Source organism: Pinus tabuliformis, chromosome 6 (assembly GCF_031772625.1).
Source record: "Pinus tabuliformis cultivar Carrire ecotype Pingquan chromosome 6, CPIR1, whole genome shotgun sequence".
NCBI lineage: Eukaryota > Viridiplantae > Streptophyta > Pinopsida > Pinales > Pinaceae > Pinus > Pinus tabuliformis.
In genome coordinates, this window is record NC_142292.1 from 762,172,720 (window position 1) to 762,198,614 (window position 25,895).

Genomic DNA, 25,895 nt, shown 5'->3' on the forward strand with positions numbered 1-25,895 from the left:
ACGAACATGAACAATATATCTCCCTAGATCTTCTTTTTCCTTTTAATTTGAATGCATGAAAACAAATGACAAAGAACAGACAATAATTTTTTTCTGTAGAAAAAATCCAAAATCTGAAACTGTTATTTTCAGGTAATGGAAGGACTAACATCGTCAAAGATAGTAGTGATGTTCAATTGAAGTTGAGAGTGAATTTTTCAGAATGTACTTTAAATTCCAAGATTGGACAGAAATATCCTTCTAAGCTCTAATTAGGGAGATAATGAAGCAAAAACTACATTTGGGGGTATATGCATGGGTCAAGGACAAAATAAATGGAAGTCACTGCATCAAGATTTAAGGAGCATGGTTCATATATGCTAAAGGAGTTCTGATTGGCAAAAACACGATAGTCGGTGGCTAGTGTGACACTAAGTGTAGTGTTTTGTGGTAATTAACGTATCACCATCTCAATTCCCAGTATATTTCCCTTTTGAACAATTAAAATATGGATAGCAGTTTGTCGTGAGTTCAAACTGAGAAAGGTATCTATGCAGCACGCTTGTTTGGAAACCAAAAGTGGGTGACCCCATAGGAGAATTTTTCTCCTAGTCGTCTCTTCCAGTCGGCAACCAATAGTCCCTGAGAGCCACCTCATAGCTGATGTAACATGTCATTCATATCTTTGCCATGTGCATCAGTGATATGTCCCCTCCCCCATTTGTTAGGATCACATGTTGGAAGGTGAGCTTCTAGTCAAAAGGTACTTTATTCATTTTGCATTCGGGTGCTTATGCTTGTTTGTATTTGGGCATTTTGGCATGGATTATGGGGTGACTTGGAAGAAACAAGGGTCTTGGCCGTATTCTTGTTCCCTCACCTTAAATGGGGGGTTAATTTTCTATCCCAGTCTAGCAAGACCGCCTCTAATGGAAGTACTTGGGAATCCATGATTGAGATAGTGTGTCCCATCTATCCCTTTTCCATACTTATCACTCCCCTTCACACATTATGAGCCCTTATTCCATCTCCCTTCTCTAGGTCCACTTGACCAGGGGTCTAGATCTAGCACATCCCCTCCCTTTTCCACATATCTAGGTCGGAATGTTGCCCCAGAGGGTTGATGCGGCTAAAAGAAAAAGAAAAAGCATATCATGGGAACAAGCAAGAAACAAAAGAAAGAAAATCAAAAAATGCAAAATAATGGCCAAGACATTAACATTAGCATGTGAGGAAAAGCCATACATGAACTCTACCCCTTATCATTATGGCCATCGCACAGTTCCTTGGGCCAATGATTCCCTTTTACATCATTAAAAAGGAACTAGGTATGAACCCATGGTGGGCAATGAACTGCCCCACTACTAAGGGGGTAACCACTATTACTTATCATTCAAAGTTGTTGAAATATGTAACTAGGTTCGAAGTTCATAGTGACGTGTAATCATGATTTTATGTAATTGATGTAAAGAAGAAAAAATAAAATTATTTTGTAATGCTCGAGTCATGAGTTTCATGCTCAAGGAATTTTATAGATGAAGCTCCCATTGGGAGCTATTACGTTTGGTCATCAAGTCATAAAGTCTAGTGAGTCAATGCCATGTATTGAAGGCCCATTTGGGCATGTTACATATTGTAAAAAGAGAATTTGTTTGAGTCGTTAACTCTCCAAGACCTGGTCACAAATCAGCTCTCAAAAGGAGATGGCGATCATTCTAGAAGAGCATATCAGCCTACTCACTTGCACAAGACGGATTATTTCATTGGCAGATCACTATATATAGTGAGGACTCTGCCTCTCTTGAGACACCACTCGATCAAGCATCTGAAATACAAGAAGTGCGAGAAAAAGAGCAATAAGAAGCCTCTCATCCAGCGAAGAAAGAAGAAGAAGAAACTAAAGTGTTTTTGGCATTGTTTTTGGGATATTCTCCTCGCACATGTGGCAGGGATTAGGGTTTCTATAGTATGATTACACTAGCCATTGAAGAAGCCTAGAAGAAGCTCACTAAACTAGCATTCTTACTAAGCCCAGGTCACAAGGAGAAGCCCTCAAGTCAAGCGAAGAAGGAAAATACCATCAAGCTCCATCAAGAAGCCCACATGTGTGAAATTGCAAAAGTTTCAGGCAGGTCAAGAATTGCAGTACTGTGGAAGAGAGCCAAAATTTTAGAGTAGCGAAAGTTAGCAATGCTAGAAGTCAGTTTCACCAATGTTGACTTGGGTAAGAAGTAGAAGCAGTGAAAAAGGCTCTTGTGACTTGGTCTTGGAGAAGTTGATAAGTCAAGGGTCTTGGTCTTTGAATTTGTCACTTGAAGTTTCTATAAGAAGAAGAATGTGTTTGGGTTTTCCTCTCAAGTTGGAGAGGTTTTGGCCCTGGTCGATCGCCTACATTTTGTGTCTCTTGTCTCATGCTTACTTACGATTTGGTAAATATTTGATGATAGAAAACATTAACATAATCAAGAGATAAAAACAAAAACAAAAACAAACAAACAAAACAAAACAAAAAAGTTAATAAAAGACAAAGAAAAGTTGCATCACAAGCAGTTATCATTTAAGAGAATTCACCTCATCCCTATGCCCTAGATTTCTCAGCATGGTATCAGAGCTAAAGGCAACAAGTCAAGGAAGAGCAGCTCAATAAGGGACTCTCAAGCACTCAAAGGCCGAAGTTCTAGAAAGGCATCAAGGGCATCAAAGAATCAAGAAGATCCTCTCATCTCCAAGAAGAAAAGGGCTACATCATCATCTATAACAAAAGTGTCAAAACCCTAGATCAATCAAAGAAGAACTTTGCACTGGAAGCAGTCTTGGGATCCTTTCTCAAAATTAAGGAAAGAGACCACAATGACTCTACCTCTACTCAAATTGAAGAGTTCTACAAATCAAAGTAACTTTAAGTCAACTCCTCAAGGAGCTATATCAAGGATGTTGTCATCATCATCAAAAGGATTCAAAGTGATCTCCCTCTCTTTGGAGTTGAGGATCACTCTTGAAGAAAACCATCTTCATCAAGGAGAAGTTTTCTATTATCTATATCAAATTCAAGGAGGCAACAAGTTGAAGGAGCATCTTCACAAGTAAGTATATTTATGTCTACATCTGAATCTGTCAAAATGTCTTTTTGCAAGGAAAGCAACAAGTTGGTTGGGGCTTCAAATTTTCTTGCATGGAAGAAAAGGACAGATCTAAACCTCATAGAAAATGAGGTCATGGAACATGTTAAGGGCTCAATCACCAAACCTCCAAAAGAATATGCTCAAGCACTCGCAAGGTATATGAAAGGGGAAGTAAGGGCTCAAAGGATTCTCATAGAATCCATCAAGGATCCCCTCATTCCCTATGTATCAAAACTTGAAACTTCAAAAGAAATATATGACAAACTTGTAGAGTTGTTTTCCATAAGCACTACAGGAGAAGTCATCTTGTTAAGACAAGAACTCTACAAGTTGAGGATATCGAAAGAAAAAGGAATAGCCTCATACTTTATGAGGATATCTGAAATAAGGGATCGACTCCAAGATTGGGAGAAATTATGTTTGATAAAGAGATGACTACCATAGTACTTAATGCACTACCTAAGGAATGCGGTAACTTTACAACAAGCATATGGGAAGAAGGAAGCTACTCCATTCAAGGATCTATGGTCACTATGTAAAATAGAAGAGACCAAGTTGAAAGCAAAATCGGATGTAGGATCAAATGAGCAAACTCAAGCATATGCTGCTATGGCAAAGAGGAAAGGGAATTTTGGGAAATTTGGTCCTCAGAAAAGAAAGAAGAACATGGCATAGGTTCAATGCTATGGATGTCAAGAATATGGGCACTACATGAGAGATTGTCCTAAACTCAAGAAAGACAACATCAAAAGAGGAAGAGAAGAAGCCCATATCACTAAACAAGTGGAGGGAACCTAAAAGAAAAAATCCAAGAAAGAGGAAGTAAAAGATCTCTATTATGATTGAGATAGTCTTCCTCACCTAGCTCTTTTCAAGTTTTTGTTTTCAAGTTGTTCTATTGTATATCTATCATGGTAGGAATTACTAAGAAACATGATATTATGCATCATGACATCATAAAAGCATGCAATTAAAAGCAAGAGCTCATGACATTATCTTAGAAGAAGTATGAAAGATAGTTGAAATAGAAGTCTATGCAAGCCACCAATAAAAAGATGTAGCTCTTGGTAACCTCATTAAAAGCATAAGTAGCACTTATGGAAAGAAGAAAGTCATCTAGTATAAAAAGCTCATCATACATCATTCAAGAAGAGCATTTGTTGAATGAGGATAATCAAGATCCTCCGTTGGAATCTTCACTAGAAGGTTCACCTATTGAAAGGAGAAAGTGTTTCAAGAATTCCACCTTGTATGGGATTCATGGAATAAAGGTATGATGTCATAAGATACGAAGCAGGTCAAGATGATTGGAGCTCTTTCAATCAAGGAAGCTGCTGAAGGAAGTCTAGATGACCTAAAAGAAATAAATGAGGTATGTATGCATATATTTAATTAAGTCATGTCATATGGTTGCAAATATCATGAATGAATGCTCTACCTCGAGAGCATGATCAAAAGAAAAGGATCTCCACCTTTGGAAGGATGCAAGAAGGCATGATTCACACATTGACAAGATGAAATCAACATAATATGTCGTATGAAATATGAGGTGGTCAACGAAATTGGACTAACTATGAATGGAACTTCCTGAACAGAAGTGTGTGAAGAAAGAAAGGAAGAGATCATATAAAAAATGCAACTATGGAGAAGACAATCAACATCATTGGACTAAGAAGATTTGATTGTGATATCTCCATGGGAAATATATGAAGTCTGAAAAAGAAAGAGACCCTTGACATTATATATCTTTTTGGAGATGTGTCAATATGTATGCAAGATGTTGATGCAAACAAGGAGATGTCATGATGAAAGACCATCACAAAGGTAATTTTGATTTAATGTTCATTTTTCTATTTTTTAACAATATCTGGATGGGCTTATGCAAGGTTGCCAAGGGAAGAGTTATGGATGTCTTCTACAACTGATGCTCATGTGGCAGGATGAAAGGTCCTTAAGTAAACATGACATGAAGAAGGCAGCAAGGCATGAAGGCCAGATATGGACTAATGGATCACTTTCTAATAAGAGTAAGGATGACATGACTGACATGATTCATGAATGAAAGTGATGGATGGTCTATGCCCTACAAAGAAGTCCCAAAAGATGTAGGCTTCATATTAAAGAAAAATTTCATGACATCGAAAGAGGAAGTCCTACAAGCAGTTGGTTGTCCCATGATCTCCACCTAAAGAGTTGTTGGAAGCAAGTCCCTGGTCAAGAGGGAGCTTGGTCAAGTCCCTGATTAAGAGGGAGCTTGGATACATTCCTTCTATAGGAATGGGTGCATTCCTTCAATGGAATGGGTATATCCTCCCTAGTTGAGAGGGAGAGATAGACACATCATTCTTGTCTTCACTTGGGAAGATAGAATGGAGGATTGAGTAAGCATCTAGCATCTAATACTCTTTAAGGATGTGGTAGGGCATCCAAGATAAGAGTAGTCGTAGAGGATCGATATTCTTCGAGGACTGGGAATCCAAGATAAGAATAGTCCTGGTGGAACATACTCTTAGAAAACCTGGGTAGGGTATGTTCTGAGAGAGACAATGATGAGGTTGTCTATAAATCATTGGTCTTGCCATCATTGTGCTCTAATCTTGTGGAGAGATAGAGTTGTTAGTCAAGGCCTTGCTATGTGACAATGTTGGATGATATGATGCTAAACATATGGGTTACCAATCTAAAACTTCTTATGAGAATTCTTCAGATTGAGAATGTCCAAGTACCTTATACGCGTTATGAATACCTCCCTCATTAAGAGGGGGTGTTGAAATATGTAACTAGGTTCGGAGTTCATAATGACATGTGTAATCGTGATTTTATGTAATTGATGTAAAGAAGAAAAACAATATTATTTTGTAATGCTTGAGTCATGGGTTTCATGCTCACAGAATTTTATAGATGAAGCTCCCATTGGGAGCTCTTAGGTTTGGTCGTCAACTCATAAAGTCTAGTGAGTCAATGTCATGTATTGAAGGCCCATTTGGGCATGTTACATATTGTAAAAAAAAATTGTTTGAGTCATTAACTCTCCAAGACCTTGTCACAGGTACTCCTTCATGTCGGCCCTCAAAAGGAGATGGAGATCATTCTAGAAAATCATGTCGGCCTGCTCACTTGCACAAGTCGGCTTATTTCATAGGCAGATCACTATATATAGTGAGGACTCTGCCTCTCTTGAGACGCCACTCAATCAAGCATCTAAAATACAAGAAGTGTGAGAAAAAGAGCAATAAGGATCCTCTCATCCAGCGAAGAAAGAAGAAGAAGAAACCGAATGTTTTTGGCACTATTTTTGGGTTATTCTCCTCACACGTGTGACAGGGATTAGGGTTTATGCAGTAGGATTACACCATCCATTGAAGAAACCTAGAAGAAGGTCACTAAACTAGCATTCTTTCCAGCCAAGGTCACAAGGAAAAGCCCTCAAGTCAAGCGAAGAAGGAAAATACCATCAAGATCCATCAATTAGCCCACACGTGTGAAATTGCAGAAGTTTCAAGCAAGCTGAGAATCGCAGGACTGTGGAAGAGAGCCAAAATTTTAGAGTAGTCGAAATTAGCAGTGCTAGAAGTCAGTTTGACCAATGTTGACTTGGGTAAGAAGGAGAAGTAGTGAAAACGGGTCTTGTGACTTGGTCTTGGAGAAGTTAATAAGTCAAGGGTATTGGTCTTGGAATTCGTCACTCGAAGTTTCTATAAGAAGAAGAATTCGTTTGGGTTTTCCTCTCAATTTGGAGAGGTTTTGGCCCAAGTTGATCGCCTACAATTTGTGTCTCTTGTCTCATGCTTATTTATGATTTGGTAGTTTTTTGATGATAGAAAACATTAACATAATCAAGAGAAAGAAAAGAAGCTAATAAAAGACTAAGAAAAGTTGCATCACAAGCAGTTATCATTTAAGAGAAATCACTTCATCCCTATGCCCTAGATTTCTCAACAAAAGCATGCTCTCATTTCCTAAAGCTTTGAGCACTAAAATAAAGAAAAAACAATAAAAGGAAAAAGGCAATAAGAGGGGTGGAAAAACAAAGGTCAAGGTAACTCATGCATCCACGATTGCTCCCTCCTCACCTCTACACACACACTATGTTGAACTCCTCATCATTGCTACCCCTTTGGCCATGGCATTTCGACTTGAGACCTCTTATCCCTTTTTGTTCCATCATTATTCACATGACATCTATTGATTGAAGGGACGACTAAGGACATGTCACTTCCCTTTGGGGTTGTAAACACCTAATAGGGTCGTTTATTAGCCACTCCTACCTAGGGAGTTAACACCATTACGTGACTAAGACCTTAATTTTGGAAGAGGAGCCTTGTATGAAGTGTCACATTGCCCAGTACTTGCAAGCTCGGTTCACTTAGATGCAAAAATGATTAAATGTACCTGATGTCATAAGTTGCAGCAATGGATGTTGTAATGTCCCCATTTTTATTTTCCTCCATAGTACAGCCAGGGTGGATTTCCAAGGTAGTTAATGGCCAAATCAGTGGAGCAGGTTTATGTCATTAGGGGTTCTGATGGAGTTTTGAGGAGTTTTTATGGGATCTGATGGCATTCGCTTGGCATATTCATCATCATGATCAGTTCCACACATCTTGTTTTTGGTTTTGTGACTTTCTGATAATTCCCATAAAACGAGGTTATTATTGGGCATAACTTAATTAATTACACTCAAGGTTGCATTTCAAGAGGAATATTTGACAAAACACCTTAGTGTAATAGCTCGTTGGAACCGGAATGAGAAGATCTACAAGATGGGATGTTGAGAAGTGATTTATGGTGGCTGGAGAGAGTATGGTGGGTGATTTACCATTTTCCTTGATTAAAAATTACTTTAATTAGTCATTTAATTAAGGAAAAATAATTAATTGGAGGAAATGGGCCAAAAGTGACTTAAGTGAAATAAAATTAAATTAAAAGGTCACTTAAGATAAAGTCAATGGAGGAGCTTCTAGAATAATAATAAAATAATAAAATAAGATGCTTCTAGAGGCTTGGAGATCTATCCATCAGATCTATAAAAGAGGAGGAGGAGGTCATTTGGAGACATCTTGGATTGGTGATTTCTTTTGTGGAGAGGTTTGAGAACCGGTTCTCTACTTCAGCAATAGCCCCAGGACGAAAACCCTTGGGTGATTTAGAGAGATTGGGTGAGCACCTATGTTGTAGGAAACGTGGTACAGAGGTCTGTTTCCGTACGAAAACTGGTACGAAATGCGGAAACGCGTTTGGTACGGCCGTGAAACGCGTTTCCGGACGTACTTGCCACGTTTCCCGAAACGGAAACGTGGCTAGTACAGCCGGAAACGCGTTTCACGGCCGTACGACCCACGTTTCCTCATTAACTTATGTTTTTTTTTTATTTTTTTTTAATTTTTTTTTAGGGTATGTTAGTGACTACTAGTTGCTTCTAGATGCGTGTCTAAAGTTATAAAAGTGAATTTTTTCCCTAGTGTTGATATGCAGTTCATCAGGAAGTTTGAGACATATGCAGTTCATGGTAATGTTAAATTCTTAAAGTAAAAGTAATATTCTCCTTTATTTTTCATTTTCATCCTTTTACTTAAATTTTTAACATTACAATGAAATGACTCAGGATGTTTGAGAGTGGTTTCGCCCTCATTGGATTTCATATGGAGAAAGTAGAATTTTAGATCTCACTCAAAATCCAGCAGACTTATCTGTTTTTCGGGATTTCAAGATTGGGTAGATTGCAATGTTTCCATTGGATTTTATCATATACTAGGGTATGGAACTTGTATTTAATCAAGAGAACCAAGCCCTCTATGCAGGGGAAACTCCAAATAATCAAGATCGTGTAGGGTACTAGGGTATGAAACTTGTATTTAATCAATAGCACTAAGGTCGTTCGACTATGTAGGAGGAGACTCCCAATACAATAGTGGTCCTTCTAAAGAATGGGATGTGGATGTAGAAAATCATGATTTGGATCTCTCTCTTGCAGCCTTATAGTCTTTATTGTACTTGTAGCCTCATATATTAATATAAATAAAGGCTGATTTTGAGATTTGGATATATAATAAAGGTTGCTTTTGGATATTCCGATATTTTTATTTCATTATGCGATCATTCATGAGTAAATGTGATGTAAATTAAAATGTGATGTAAATTAAATCTTAATGTTTAAGTGTAATAAATTATAATATATCATTTATGCTTTATGATTGCACACACACACACACACATATATATATATATATATATTTGTGTTTCCTCGTTTCCAAAATTTGGGGAGGTCGCGTTTCATATCGCTTCCCGTTTCGGAAACTCGTACCCATTTCCCCGTTTAGTGCAACCTTGGTGAGCACCCATCTCCCCTCGGTGAATTCATTCAAAATTCACAGGAGCTCTTATTGGTTGCAGTTTCATTTTGAGAGGCCAGGTCCAGTGCTATAGCAGACACATTTTGAGGCTGGATCTAGTTTGCAATAGTTGTTCAAGTTTCTCAACTATTTCCAATTATTTCATATTGTTATGTACTCCTCTTTTTGGTTAATATAGTAAAGTTGATATTTCCTTCTGCTCATTATCGTTATTTGCAAGTTCTATGTTGTTAAATTTTACATGGAAATCTTCTGTTAAGTGAATGGTAATTTTGTGTGGAGTGCTTGTTACAAAATAAAATTATTATGGGTTGGGCAACTTAACAAGGGCCCAAGTCCACCAAAGAATCACATTGACATCCACAGGTGTTGAGTTGAGAGTTATGGATCCCTAGACATCCATAGAGAATCACTTGTAGTCATGGGCACCTTTCACACCCACACCTTATGCACTTTGCCCTAATTATGCATGGGATGATGCACTTGGACCAAATTGCCCCTAGTCGACTTAGCATATGTACATGGTGTGGCAGCTGATACAAGGCCCAGATAAGGTTTGTTTGGTTCATTGAGACATGGGAGCGCTAGCACCATCTTCAATGCCCTCAACGTTGGAGCACAGACAGAGATTTAGCCACATGGAGACCCATGAGACCCGGTTTATGCCCCAAACCACATTTGGGGGTCCACGGGATGATTTGCACTAAGACAAAGGGGCGAAGAGGCCCTCTAGAGCACACATGGCACCATTTGGCCACAATGCCTTCCCTCTGGAGCCCTACGCATGCATGACGTCAGCTTTTCGACCCCCCCCTTAAAAGATTTTATTGTTTTTTACATTGGTTAATAGGTCGGCCTAGCCCATCACTTTATAATTTTAGGGGCTTGTAAGCTAAATTAGAGTTAGTAGGACATAGATATTAGAGAGATGTCATTTCATCCCTCATCATCATCACACTTAGGATTTTCAGCCTCCTTAGAGAAACTCACACTTGTTCTTTTCTTGGATTCTTAGATGATTGGATGCATTTTGATATTTGGAGCTGATTTTTGGACATCTTTTGGAGCTATTCTTGGCATAATGGATGGAATTTCTTGCTAAATTGTCTTGTAAGTGCTTTATTGTTGAAGATCTTTCTTTTTCATGTCTAATGTATGGAATGAGTAGTTCTAATCTATGCTAAATTGTGCCCTAATTGTTGATAAGTATCTATTGAATGCTAGTTAGAAGAAAATTGCATGCATTATTCATTCATGACATTATAAGAAGTATCCTAGTGGTGAAACTCTTTGAAGCTCTTCCCATAAACTCCATTATTCCTTGAGTGGGTAAATGCTTGGAAATTGAGCTAGGGCATCAATTTTCAGCCTCCTTAAGAGCAAGATTGGCTAATCTTTGACATCCATGACTCCATACACCCAAGGGACAAGGCACTAGTCCAAGTCTTTGGTGATCAACCTAAAATTTTATCCATTTTCTCTCTCCTTAAAATTTTGGTCCTTTCAAGGATAGAGGAGAAACTAGGGCTTGGTGTGAATTTCTGGGGAGAAGGATTTTTTTGAGTTTGAGAGCCTAAACATCAAGTTCACTTGATTTTCCACAAACTCTCTCAATTTGGAGGATATCCTCTCAAATTTCGTCCATAAATTCTCTTGCCCTAGGTGTTTGCCATGCGGAAGTACAGTTAAGCTCTGTGAGCCATGAGTAGGCATGAAAACCCTAGTCTCCATTCTCTCAACTTAAGGAGTTCTTTGAGGGTTCACAAGCCTTGGATTAGTTGATTGTCATCATAAGAAACCCTTTCCTTGTGGTCTTGACCTTGTGAACACCCATCACCATAAAAAACCTCAAATCCGAGGTCTTAGGCCTTCTTTTCTAGGGATTTTCTTTGAGAGCAATTTGATTTATTGAAGCCTTGTATCTTTATTGTGGCTCTTCTTGAATGAGATTTAGTAGGATCATCTTGTATCTTATCATTAGCATGTCGATTTTAAATGATACCTACTTTACTGTGAATCCTCCCATCGATGAAAATCCATAAAGCGCAGGTGGTTTGGGCTAAGGTGACATTTGGGCCTCTACCCCATTGGTGTCCCATTGTCTAGTTTACACATTGTTGAGTCTCCCTCTTCAAGGACTGCTAGATTTTGCAGCAACAGGCACAAAGTTTACTCCTCCTACATGTAAATGGCTAGACATCTCTAGCTTGAGTATCAGAAGAAATAGGGGAGGGTATACATGCCCCTTAGACAAACAATGGAATCTCCCACAAATTTCAGAATAAATAGTACAATGGAAGATGAAAAGCTCCTCAGTCTCAATCTCTTGGAGATGGCACAACTAGCAGATCCTACTTAATTTGTCAATCTAATGGTTAATGTCAATTCACAGAGTAACAAAGCTAACTTTGAATTGTCCCAAGGGCATCTGAAGGGCATGCATCCAATGGAAAAGCGTTTAATGGGCCGAACAATGAGTCCATCCATCCTCACCATGAAGTTCTAAACATAGAAAACCATCTTCAGACATAACCCACCCTAAGGATTTAACCAAGTGACATGTTTGGTTGGTAAGAGGCGATCGGGTGCACGAGAGAACTATCTAAATGAAGGAAATCAGTCCATGATAATACCAACCGAAGCAAGGAGAACCAAGACTTCAATGTACCAACAACACGATCCAGACAAAGGACTAGTTGTTGCAATGAAATATGATGAACAATAGGCCAAGTCTAGATATTGGTCACACCCCTTCCTATACTAGCAAAGCTATGAACACAGTGTAGAAGAGAGACGAGACCAAACACTATCTCAAGTTGAAAGGGGCACGTTCCAAACAGTGCAAGAATAATGGGCTAACGCATTATCTTCTTGCAATGAATGATGCAGCAAAGGAGGATCATTTGCATGCTCTATATTGAATACCAATTAAACTCTAGTAAACCAAGTTACCAAGCCTCAACACCATATAGAACTATGGGCCAAACAAGTGTGTCCATGAGTTGCATCTTAGTCTATATGTCCTAAAAACAATTCCCAAAATATTGCCTCTGAAGAAGGGCTAAGGACCCATCGCCCTTGTTGAAGGAGTGCTAGCCTCAACACCATAGAGAACTATGGGCCAAACAAGTGTGTCCATGAGTTGCATCTTAGTCTATATGTCCTAAAAACGATTCCCAAAATATTGCCTCTAAAGAAGGGCTAAGAACCCATCGCCCTTGTTGAAGGAGTGCTAAAGCGCATGTTGCAAACCAAAGCGAGGTCCTATGAATAATAACACCAAATAAGTATATAAACCAAAGTTATCAGAACCGAACTGGTGTCGAACAGAAAAACCTTGTGGACCATGAACCAGTCGAAACCGGACTGGAACTAATAGATAAACCAAACCATAAAATAGGTTGACCAAAAACACATAAACTATCCAAATTTTAAAGAAAAACATATATATACATGTGCATCCATGTGAAGGTGCATTATATAGCATGTAAGGGTGCACATAACCAAAATAGCGTAGAGTGTAATCTGTCTCTAAACCGAAAATCAATGTTCCACCAAGACTCCGGTGCGGGGAGACGCGGGTGCGGGGAGACGCACAGGGGGGACGTGTGGGAGTACCCTCAAATTTTAGGGAAATTTCGGGGGTGCGGGGAGTCGTCGAGGTATATATATATATATATATATATATATATATAATTCAAGTTGATATTCATTGTTCATTGTTCAATAATGAAAGCATAAAAATATTAAATAGACAATTGAAATTTGAGTCATTGATCCATCCTCATCATTCATTTTAATACATACATCATTCATATGACATACTCAAGTGACAAGTCTCATTATTGAATTAATTATTATTCATACATACCATGAGATTCGAAAAACAAAAATAAAAATCAATAATAAAATATAAAATTCAAGTTGATATTCATTGTTCATTGTTCAATAATGAAAGCATAAAAATATTAAATAGACAATTGAAATTTGAGTCATTGATCCATCCTCATCATTCATTTTAATACATACATCATTCATATGACATACTCAAGTGACAAGTCTCATTATTGAATTAATTATTATTCATACATACCATGAGATTCGAAAAACAAAAATAAAAATCAATAATAAAATATTCAAATACATTGATCGATAACTCATTCAAATCAGCATTGCGTGGAAATGGAAATGACTTTGGGTTGAAATGAAGTGAGCTTTTAACTTTAAGTTTTGCCTTTCATGTCTTTTAGGTTTAGGCTTTTAAGTTTTAGTTATTTAGTTTTAATTTTAATTTTTTTTTAGACTTTTAAGTTTTAGTTATTTAGTTTTAATTTTAGTTAAAAAAAAAATTAATGGTTTTGACTTTTGAATTTTTAATTTTTAATTTTTAATTTTTTTTATTTTTAAGTCTTATTAGACAAATTTAAAGGGGGACGCCCAGGCGCACCCTTTTTGGGGAGTCTAGACTCCCACACTGAAGGGGGACGCCCAGAAGCACCCTTTTTGGGGAGTCTAGACTCCCACACTAAAGGGGGACGCCCAGAAGCACCCTTTTTGGGGAGTCGTGGGGAGTCTAGACTCCCACACTGGGGAAACGCACCCCCTTGCGTCTCCCCAAGACTCCCCAAAAAGGGTGCGTGGCGAAACGCACCCCCAAAAGACTCCCCGTCCCGGGTGCGTGGGGTGCGAGGGGTGCGCGCACCCAACCCTGGGGGACGCGTCCCCGTGGAACACTGCCGAAAATACATCAGCAAATATGCTTTCGATCAATGTTACCAGACTCGGAATCGGCAATAAATCGGCGAGGCAAAAGAGCGAAGAGTTTTAATCGGATCGGGAAAAAATCGGCAAATTCATTAAATAAAAATATACACATATATTGAATTAAAAAAACCATTTTTCATTAATATTGGGTAAAGGTATGTCCAAACAATGCATAATATCAATAGATGTCCAAAATATCATGAATAAATAAGTATCTCATATATTTTAAATAATATTTTTTATTTTCAAAATTTTATAAATTAAAAAAATATTTTATTTAAAAAAATTAAAAATAATAAAAATAAATTTACAAATTATAAAAATTTAAAATTTAATTAAAATTCTAATTAACCCAAAACCTTTTCTATAATAAGATTTATCTTTAACACACTTTTCAACATACTGTTCATTATCTCTCACAAAATCTAACATAAAATCTAAACTAGTGTCCCTCACACTTGCATGTTCCCCTTCTCCATTTCACACCCGTGCAAATACTAGCAAATAAATTTGACTAGGAAGCGATGACACCCAACCAAAAGCATGAGTCCCAAAAACAAAATGAATTTACGAATTCGTAAACTCCCGAATGATATTCCCATTAGTTCGAAGTATATATCAATGTTAACTCTCATATATACAAAGACCAGAATCTTAAACCAGCCCCAAAACTTCCATTTAGGTGGATTCGACGGTGTGAATTAAACTCTTCCTACGTTGAGGCTGGACGAAATCTGGAAATCGCGTTGAATATTTTTTATTGAAGGCCCTAGTATATACATCGAGGCTGTGGTCTGCTGCGTGCTATGCAAAGACCATGTGGTAGATTGCAGTGATATATATGGTATGCAATTTCGACCAGAATCTTAAACCAGCCCCAAAACCTCCATTTAGGTGGATTCAAGTCATTTTATGTGTATGCTGAAATTTGGCCATCTACACTTCAGCTCGATTTCCAGACAAGGATAATCATTTAAACCCGTTGAGCGTTTTGTTCGTGTAAATTCCATAGATAAATCGGAAGAAATTTATGGAAATCGGACGAAATCGGAAGAAATCGGAAGAAATTTATGGAAGTTTGTGGAAACCACTCGGTCAACGCAAGTTGACACGCCCAGATTCGAAACGGATCTTTCTGCCGCCGATCCGACTTGCACTCGCGATTAATCCGATTTTCTCCCGATTCCTGTTTCACTGCTTTCGATGACCTCTAGCATCCAAAAAAAATCATGCTACAACAAATGCCTACATATCATCAAAATCATTGCCTATATTGGGATCTTTGTCATCAATATAACCCTCTAAGCATTAAAATAAGATAGAAAAAACGTAGCATGTCATGTCAAAACTTTGCTCGAGTGATGGGTACATTTTTAGTAGAGTCATGATAGAGGAGTTCGACAACCAATCCCACTAACATCAAAGTACATAGAGGGCTGCTTGGTGCTCTTTATTAAATACTAGTTCCGTACCTTTGTACATGATAACATCCAATGAAAACATTGCAATCCCCCAATTTTGAAATCCTAAAAACAGTTAAGTCTGTTGGGTTTTCAGTCAAATCTAAAATTCTACTTTCTCTGTATCAAATCCAATGAGGTTGGAACCACTCTCAAACATCGTGAGTCATTTCATGGTAATGTTAAAAATTTAAGTAAAAGGATGAAAATGAAAGATAAAGATGAATGTCACTTTAACTTTAAGAATTTAACATTACCATGAATTGCATAGCAATACTAGGGCCATAGGCTTCAATATTAGATTGGCCTAGGGGAGAATTAGAAGTGGGCCAACCCACTCAAAAATCAAAAAATAAAAAAGGCAATTTTTTACGTTGGCCCATGCAATTATAAACTGCATGAAACCAGTCCTAAATCGGCCGATTCGGTGAAATAGGCCGGTTCAATATCAAACCAGCCTATTTTGGTTTTGAAGCCCTAACAAGATCGGTGTTATCGGTTCCAATCCGATTTTGATAACATTGATATGAACTAGTGAAATTGATCTCCTATGTAATGACCCCAAACACTTAGGAAGCACGTGATGGAGTCTACTGGCTTAACATGGTTCCCGTAGGCTAAAGCGGATAAATATTTAATAAGGGAGCTTAATTTGCCTAGGGAAACATTATAAAAGTATAAGGGGTGAAATGGGGACACATCCTATGCAAGTGAAAAGTCACTTTAACTTTATAAATTGAAAAGATTATAGAGTGATTTTATAAAAGTTAAAAGGGTAAAATGGCGGTAAAGTGGCCACAAGTTTATAAAAGAAAAAAAGTGAGGAGACTCTCCTCATTCATTCACTTGTGTTTTTGAGAAAAAAGCTCTTAGATAGCTTTTGGAAAGGAGTTTAGGGTTTGGAAAATGCTAGCCGCCATAGCTAATTTCAATGTTAAAGTTATGCATTCTAATTGGTTCAAGGAGTGAAATCACTCAGATTTCACCATGGGAATTTTATACAGAAAATGATTTGCAGAAGGCATTGAAGAAAAGAGAGTTTATCAGTTGATTTTACCTTATCATATAATGTTTTCTATCTTATCTTCACAGGTTGAGGACTACCCAACAAGTCATCAAATCTCTAGATCAAGTTGGGATCAATTTTGCTATTGAAATGAGCTATATGTTACCCAAAGACAATGAGTCGAATGGCTGAGAAGATAGCTAGGTGAGCACTGTTAAAGAGGACGACATTTTTTCTCTACCCTTTGGGTCGGCATCTGCTTATAGAGGCTGAGCTTACAGTCAAAAGGGAGTCAAATACCTCCAGCACCAAAGGACAGTTTCATCCTTCATTCTCTGGCTGAGTTTATTCCACCAAAGAGCCGAGTTAGTGACCAAAGGAGGGTCATATCTCTTTTGTGCATGGCTGAGTTAAATGCAGTCAAAAATGAGTTGTATTTGAACAGTCGTCTTGTTGAGTTGGACATAGAGTAGAGGTCGTGTATCTCTGTGTATGAAATCAATCCATTGTTCTCAAATTTCTTGAGCAACGTACAGTTTAAAGAGGTGGTATTTTGTTGCTATAAAAGACAGAACGTTGAAGCCTTCCTTACTAGAAAGAACTCAGTGGTTCGAACTTGTTCAACTGTCCAAGCCTTCATTTCTTTCCAGATTGCACTATTTCACTGAAACTTGTCTTGCTAGAGAGCTTACTAGGTTCCAATATGAGTTATCTATGCTTTGTAATCTCGGTGTATGTGATTGTGTACTAGTGAACTCATTGTTGCTATGTTCTTGGGTTATTTCTCATGAATGAAAGGTGCTTTATGTTAAATTATATGTCTGATATAAGTAGTATAAGTTTATTTTGAAGTTTGTTAGGTGTGTATTGAGCATTGTAAAATTTGTCCCGAAAACAAATTTATAAAAATCACCTACGGCATGTTCACCAATTAATTGTTTGACAAAATTTCTCAAAAACAATTTATCAAGCATACTCAAGAAATTAGTGGCATAACAGAGATATTTCGCAAGGGGATTTTACAATGGTATCAGAGTGTGTTCTTGAGCAGTTATGTGGTCTAAGGGCAACTTGTTAGTGATGTCCTGATAGAGGAAAGTCCTTTTAGAGGGATAACTTACAAGAGAAGGCATGCACGTAGAGAACCCACTCCTATTAGAAAAGAAGATATTCCAAATAGTGAGAGTGAGAAAACACCAAATAAGGAAAATGGGTAGAAGAAAAACCTGAGATAGAAGGGCCAGACATGGGTGACAATGAGGAACAAGCCTTTAAAAGTTTGCTCGGCGCAATAAATGATTTGGCTAAACCCTGAAAGGAGATGGTGGACCTGTCGAAAGGGATGACAAACAGAGGGACTCACACTGGAAAAGAGCCAACAAATGGAGAAGGGTCCAATAGTGTTGAGGGCAACCATGCCCGACGCCCGTACTACTTTACAGAGCCATTCACGCTCAGTTAACAAATCACCCAGACCCTGCATGCCTTAGTTCTTATTCTACCTTAGTTCTTACATGAGACAGCAGAGGGCCAAACAGAGCAGTCTAGTCAAGGGATTCCTTATGCAGATTATATGGAGGAGTATAGAGCATTAGGACGGGAGTTCCAAGTTGCCATGAGTTTCACTGATTTTTGCCACCTTCAGCTGAAGAGCAGACCTAAACCATTTCAAAGGGTTTTGACGCAGAATTATGAGTTGCAAAAGACATTGGGGAAGGTGACCATCCCTTGCTTTGATGGGTCATCCAAATGCTCAGCTTGATCATGGGTACAGAAACTGGATACATATTTCCAGTTGCATCAGATGACAGAGGAGGAGGCTATTAAGCTAGCCACTTTGCACTTGGATGGGGAGGCCCATGAGTGGTGGTACCATGGATTGGTGGCTATGGGTCACAGCAACATCACCTCATATACTAAGTTCACTCAAAGACTCATTGAGCGATCTGACAGGACGGATCTGAAGCTTCATTTTAGAGAGTTGACACAGCTCAAGCAGACAAGTAGTCTGGAGGCTTACATTTTAGAGTTTCAGAGGCTGGAAGTCATGGTCACAGGTATCTCAAAGGCCAAATTGGTGATGCTATTTGTAGAGGTGTTGTTAGAACCTCTACGTGGATGGGTCAAAGGCTTTGAACCCACCACTCTTCGTGCGGCAATTAATAAGACCAGAGACATGCATGATGCCACTTCTAAAAACAAATTCACTCCTAAACCCTCATTCCCTCAAAAGAGTAAAGTCAAGCTGTTTCATAAGGAGTGGACCTGGAAACCGAAGGACGATGAGGAGACACTAAAGGAGTGAAGAAAGAAGAAACTATGTTCAGTTGTCAAGAGTCGAGGGCACCGGGGCACAAGTATGCAGGTAAGGACAAGGTGGGCAAGGCTCACTATATTGAGGTGTATTCTGAGAGTGACAATGATGATGAAGATGAGGAGTCGATGAAGGGACAGATACATCAGACAGTTGGGGGTGAGACTTCACATGCAGAAGGCAAAGCACCTATCATTGCATCCATGTCAGGATTCCCCAGATATCATATTTTCAGAGTCAGAGGGGTTCTAGCTGGGCACAAGGTGATAGTATTGATTGATAGCGGAGCTTCCCACAATTTCATAGATGCAGCCATGGTAGACCAGAGAGGGATTCCTACTAAGGAGTTTGATGGTTTTACAATCATCATACCTGGTAACCATTAGATGGACTGCGACAGATACATCCCCAAATTGTAGCGAACTGTGGGGAACTATACAGTGATTGAGGACTTCTTCGTGGTGAATGTGTCGGACAACAATGAGATGTTAGGTTGTTAGTGGCTTTACTACATCGAAAAGTATACTATGGATTAGTAGAATATGGAGATGGAATTCAATGATCCAGTAGATGGCAAAAGGGTAGTTTTGAGGGCCATGCATCAGTACCCACTTAGACTAGTATCATCCAACCATATGGAAGCAGTATTGAGGCAAGGCAATATTGAGTGGACAATTGAGTGCCTTATTACAGACAAAAGGCAGCCAGAACAACCACGACAGCATTCAGATGGCATTCAAGTGTTGCTTCATAAACACCAAAAGGTTTTTGCTAACATTTCTCAAGGTAGACCATTGGACAAGGGTTTTGAGCGAGTTATAGAATTGGAGGAGGGCGTGTAGGCAGTGATAACCAAATCTTAACGACATCCTAAGGTCTACAAAGATGAGATAGAAAAGCTCATCAAGGCATTGTTGAGGTTGGGCCATATTTGACCTAGCTCCAGTTCGTTCGCTTCTTCAATAGTGGTGGCTAAGAAGAAGGACGACACCTTGCAGATGTGCATAGACTACCGGGCTCTCAATAAGAGGACAATCAAGAACCAATATCTTATCCCCAAGATAGATGAGCTAATGGATGAACTAAGAGGGGCCAAATATTTTTCGAAGATTGATCTTCATTCTAGATACCATCAGATTCGGGTTTGGGAGCAAGACATCCCGAAGACAACTTTTAGGTGCCACTATATGCACTACGAGTTCTTGGTTATGTCATTTGGGATAACCAATGCCCCTGCACCTTTCCAATCATGCGTGAACCATGTGTTCGATAAACAGTTGTGGAAATACTTGTTGGTTTTCTTTGATGACATATTGGTCTACAGCAAGATGTGGGAGGACCATCTGATGCACTTGGACGAGGTTTTAGGGATTCTAGAGGAACAAGAGTTATATGCAAAGGAGTCCAAGTGTGATTTTGGCATGATAGAGATGCTCTACCAAGGGCATGTGATTAGACATGATGGGGTTTAGGTACACCAAGATAAAATATAGGCAATCATTGAGTGGCACACCCCAAAGAACGTAACAAAACTGAAGAGCTTCCTTGCTCTCTTACAGACCTCACCAAGAAGGGGGCCTTAAGTTGGTCAGAAAAAGTGCAGCAAACATTTGAGAAGATGGAGATAATGAGTACATGCCCTGTGCTTGCACTACCAGATTTCACCCACCCATTTGTGCTGGAATGTGACACTTAGAGGATGGAAATATGAGCATTCCTTATGTAGATTCATCATCTTGCAGCATTCGAGAGTTGTAAAATCAGAGATTATGAGTGGCACTATTCGATCTACAACAAAAAAATGTGGGCCATCATGCATGCACTCGCCAAATTCAATAAATATATGGTGGGGAACAAGTTCAAGGTAAAGACAAATCATAACAGCCTAAGATTCCTCACAGAACATAAGGAACTGAGTGAGAGGCAACAAAAGTGGGTCAAATTGTCAATAAATTGCAGGCCTATGACTTTGAGATAGAATACGTCAAAGGCAAAAACAATATAGTGGTTGATGCTCTTTCGAGGATGCCACCCACTCTCTCACTCATAGAGATGGTAGATGATTGGAAGTCATTGTTGCTTTTGGAGTATTCGAAGAATAAATTTTCCTATGAGATTCTGGAGGGGTTGATTCATGATGATAGGTACCGAGTTGTGGGTGATACCATTTACTACAAAGAGCATATCTATCTGGTACCAAAATCACAACTTGAGGAGATAATTATGCAAGCAGCTCATAGCTCACCCTTAGAGAGGCACCCGGGGTACATAAAAACCTACAAGAATATTAGGGAGAGGTTCGCTAGGAAGGGCCTCAAGATGGATGTGTTGAGGTTCGTGAAGGAATGCAACACTTGCTAGCAGAACAAAGCAAAACACACTCATCCAATAGGTTTACTACAGCGACTCCCTATCTCGACGTAGAATGGGAGAGCATTTTCAAGGACTTTCTCACTGGGCTACCTTGGACGTAAGGCAAATTTTGTATATATGTAGTAGTGGATCGACCCACAAAATTTGCTCATTTCTTTGCCATACCATCAAAATACTCAACAGCGCATGTGGCCAAACTATTCTTCAAGGAGGTCTTCTGATTACATGGGTTGTCGAAGAACATCATTAGTGACAGGGACAGTAGGTTCATGGACGGCTTCTGGAAGGAGCTACTCAGGCTCGCAACCACAAACTGAAGGACAGATAGAGATAGTCAACAAATGGCTGGAAGGCTATCCCTGGAACTATATAATCGGCCAACAAAAGGCATGGATAAAGTTGTTACATTTGCGGGAGCATTGCTACAATACCACTTTCCACATGTCCATCGACATGACACCCTTCAAAGCATTAAATGGATATGACACCCCAACATTTGCAGATAGAATATTTGGGGATAATTGGGCACCTCTAGCCAAGGGCTGGATTTAGGAGAGCCAAGATATTTTAAAGGTCCTCATGGACCATTTGTAGATGGCTCTAAACCAACAAAAATTGTACGCAGACAGGCACAGAGTGGAGCACAGCTTTGAAATGGGAGATATGGTATACCTTTCTCTTCAACCCCACAGCCAGTCGTCAATCAAAAACAAAGGGGCAAAAAAGTTGAAACTCGAGTTCTACGAGCCATACAGAATCGTGAGACAAGTAGAGGAAGTGGCCTATGAGCTTGAGCTTCCTAAAGGATGTAAGATTCAGCCTTAGGGTAACATGTTGTCAATTCCGCAAAGCTTCCATCGTTGGACGAGGAGCAAGAGTTGATCTTGGTCCCAGAAAAGATCCTAGAGACAACGGAAAGGAAGTTGTGAAGTAGGACAGTCAAAGAGTACCTAGTAAAATGGAAGGACTTACCGGTGTAGGATGCCACCTGGGAAGGTGAGCAGGTGTTCAAACATCTTGAGTTAAAATTGCTTGAGGACAAGCAATCTTGAAGGGGGGACTATAATGTCCCCAACCACTTAGGAAGCACATGACAGAGTCTATTAGGCTAACATGGTTCTCGTAGGCTAAAGAGGGGAAATATTTAATAAGGGGGCTTAATTCACCTAGGGAAACATTATAAAAGTCTAAGGGGCAAAATGGGGACATTTTTAGGCAAGTGAAAAGTCAGTTTAACTTTATAAAGTGAAAAGATTAAAAAGTGACTTGATGAAAGTTAAATGGATAAAATGGGGGCAAAAGTGGCCACAAGTTTATAAAAGAGAAAAAGTGAGGAGACTCTATTCTTTCATTCACTTGTATTTTTTAGAAAAAGGGCTCTTGGAGAGTTTTTGGAAAGGAGTTTAGGGTTTGGAAAACCCTAGCTGCCATAGTTGGTTTCAATGTTGAAACTATATACTCTAACTGGTTCAAGGAGTGAAATCACTCAGATTTCACTGTAGGAATTCAATGCAGAAGATGATTTGAGGAAGGTATCGAAGAAAAGAGATGTTTACAACTTTACAGTTGATTTTACTTTCTCATGCAGTGTTTTCTATCTTATCTTGACAGGATGAGGACTACCCACTAAGGCATCAAATCTCCAAATCAAGTTGGGATCGAATTTGCAATTGAAATGAGCCATATGTTACCCACAAACAGTAGGCTGAATGGTTGAGAAGATAGCTAGGTGAGCATTGTTAAAGAGTACGAGATTTCTTCTCTACCCTTGAGGTCGACATCTGCTTATAGAGGCTAATTTTACAATCAAAAGGGATTCAAATACCTCCAGCACCAAAGGACGAATTGTTACACGTCATTTTGTCACCATTAGGCAAATGGCCACAAATCCGGATCTCTTGCTATCCAATGAACTCTTGCAAGCAATCCCCTACAATGTTGGAAGCAAAACCATTCTAAAAACAAGAATCCTGGATTACATTGCTTAAAAACCTAATTTCAAGCATTGTCGCACTTTTACTAGCAATCACCTGTGCGAATGTAGTTCTGATCATTATAGCCTGCGCAATCTTGCACTTTGTCTTCCTTTAACAATATTATCAATCCTCAACACCTTTCCTTAAGGGCTCCTCATCGAATCATTTGAACTTCAACATGCTTTTGCCATCACCTTTGTCATTTCTTAAAGATTGTTCCATAATAATGTTTCTTTAACTATTTGTGCATATGCTCTCATAAACTTCTGTCGTTTTCACCTATTCTGAAGAGGTTCATGTGAAATTGTTTTAGGCATTACAATTTTGAAGTGAAACTTTGTTTGAACTCTTGTTTTCTTTGTCAATTCTAAAGAGGTTCGTGTGAGTCGTTTTGGGGCATACAGTTGAAGATAGACTCTCCATCAAGAGTTTGTCAACACATTGCCATGGTCAATATGTTAGCATTGGTATTTTGGCAATTAAGCTAGTATCTAGTATAATCATTTGGAGTACTAATGTATACAAGACATCTTTCCAACTCTTTAATAGAGCCTAAAAATTTTATTTACATACTTTGTGTGGGATGAAAGAAATTGCCATTAAGGGGGAATATAGCAATGTATTTTCCTTACCCCCAAATCATGTTTAAGGGGAGATGATAGAGTTAATTGATCTTGACATAAGGGCTACTTAATATGATTATGAACATGGTCATGAGCAAAACGTCATCTCTTTTGTTACTTCTATTATATATATGGACCTTTTGCCCTTTGTATTGCCCCAATAATATTGCATTATATTGTTATATATGCTCTCAATTCATAATCTGTGTGCCATATTTGATGTATGCTGTGTGGAGCCATGCATTATTCGGATCCTAATGTTTTAATAAATTTTTTATATATTTAAGTTGTAATACTTAAAAAGGCACAAGATGTAAATATCAATTCCAAATTCCAGCTTTGGAGGAAGAATTAGTGCATCATCTTGCTACATGAAAACTAACACACAACATTCGGATGCCTTTTCTTCCTTCAAGACTGAATTATCACTATATGTACATATGTAATCTAGATTTCGAGGAAATTTACAAACTTATCAACATTTTGCAGCCTAGAATGCTTACCTACCAAAAATTCATTTTGTTTTTTATTCAAAACTCTTCCTTTCCTCAATCTGTGCAATTGCCCTTTGTTTAAATGATTCATCCTAGAGTGGGTTATGACAAGCTTATCAAGGTGCACAGTTGCCCACCAATACTCAAATGGCCAACCATGTCAAAATTACTTTAATGCCTTCCTCTTCTTCACTATTAATAATCTGCACTTCCTAATTTAGTCCATCTCACTGCAAAACTGGGACCAACTACAAAATAATCCAAACATCCAATCAAACAGATTTAAGAAACCATATGCATAAAATGACATAAAACATGTCATCGACAAATAAGATCTCTAGCTAAATTTTGCATTATATATTTTCAACAAAAGCCAACTATAATTTCCAAGTATATCATATCTCAAAACGAAAGAGTACCATTGGAGATTTACTATACCTAGTTAAAAGGTCTGAAAGCGAAGCACATGCAGCCACTCTAAGAAAAGCTGAATCAGTTGGTGGCTGCATGAAACAAATAAATTTTGCAATGAGAAATAGCATGCCCAATTCTATGCTTTTCCAAAACAATAGCATATCATTCCAAAACACAATGCTGATATGTAAAACAAAACAAAAAGGAAAGACAGCATATTCTCTACAAAATACACTGTTGCTGCAATCTAAAACAACTTAACATTAAAATCATCCCAAAAATAGCAATCGCATAAAACAAAAAGCTACCCATACAAAAGCCTTCAAATGTAAAAGAAGGAAAACCTGTCACATTTATTCATAATCTAATACTGATGCAATCGTATGACCACAAGCCTGACTTTGATCATATACCTTTAACCTTAATAAACTTTGCCATGTACAAAAAGCCACATGCAAGAGAATTGTGACAATCAAAGACACCTACTTTTTGACAAAAGTAAAATTGATACCTTCCTAAAAAAATTAAATAGGGATTTACACCTCTTAACTATAAGGATAACATTGAAAACCTCTATCATAATTTTACAACAACTCTCCCAACTTCAATTAATAAGTTCTCTACCGAAGTTACATATAAAAAGAATAATAGAACTACCAACCGTTGATATGATAATGATTGTAAAATTGGTAGAAAATCAATTAGGGATGTTCCTAATGAATCTTTAAAGCTTGACAAGATAAGTATGTACAAATCTCTTAATAAAAAGGAAGAAAATGTATTATATATATTATAAATAGAAAACAGGAACTGTTCCACCTATCTAAATCTAATCCTAGGAAGTTTTGGAAAAGTCTAATTCATAAAACTAAAGAAAATAATCTGGCTTCCTTGAAGAACTGGAATTCCTACCGTAAAAACCTTTATGAATCCCCTAATGCCATAGACACCACATTGAATGCCCCTATAGGTGATGAGATATTTTCTTTGGAAGACATTGAGTTTGGGGTTAAGCGG

At 38.3% G+C, this 25,895-nt stretch overlaps 1 protein-coding gene across 1 annotated transcript in view; it reads right to left on the reverse strand.

The window, feature by feature from the left end:
- Positions 1 to 25,895, reverse strand: part of LOC149260950 (proline-, glutamic acid/leucine-rich protein) — a 319,977-nt gene that overhangs the window by 270,211 nt on the left and 23,871 nt on the right. The window contains exon 4 of the mRNA XM_089421448.1: positions 24,903 to 24,967. Within this exon, the coding sequence (XP_089277574.1) occupies positions 24,903 to 24,967 (65 nt within the window). The remainder of the gene's footprint in view (positions 1 to 24,902; positions 24,968 to 25,895) is intronic.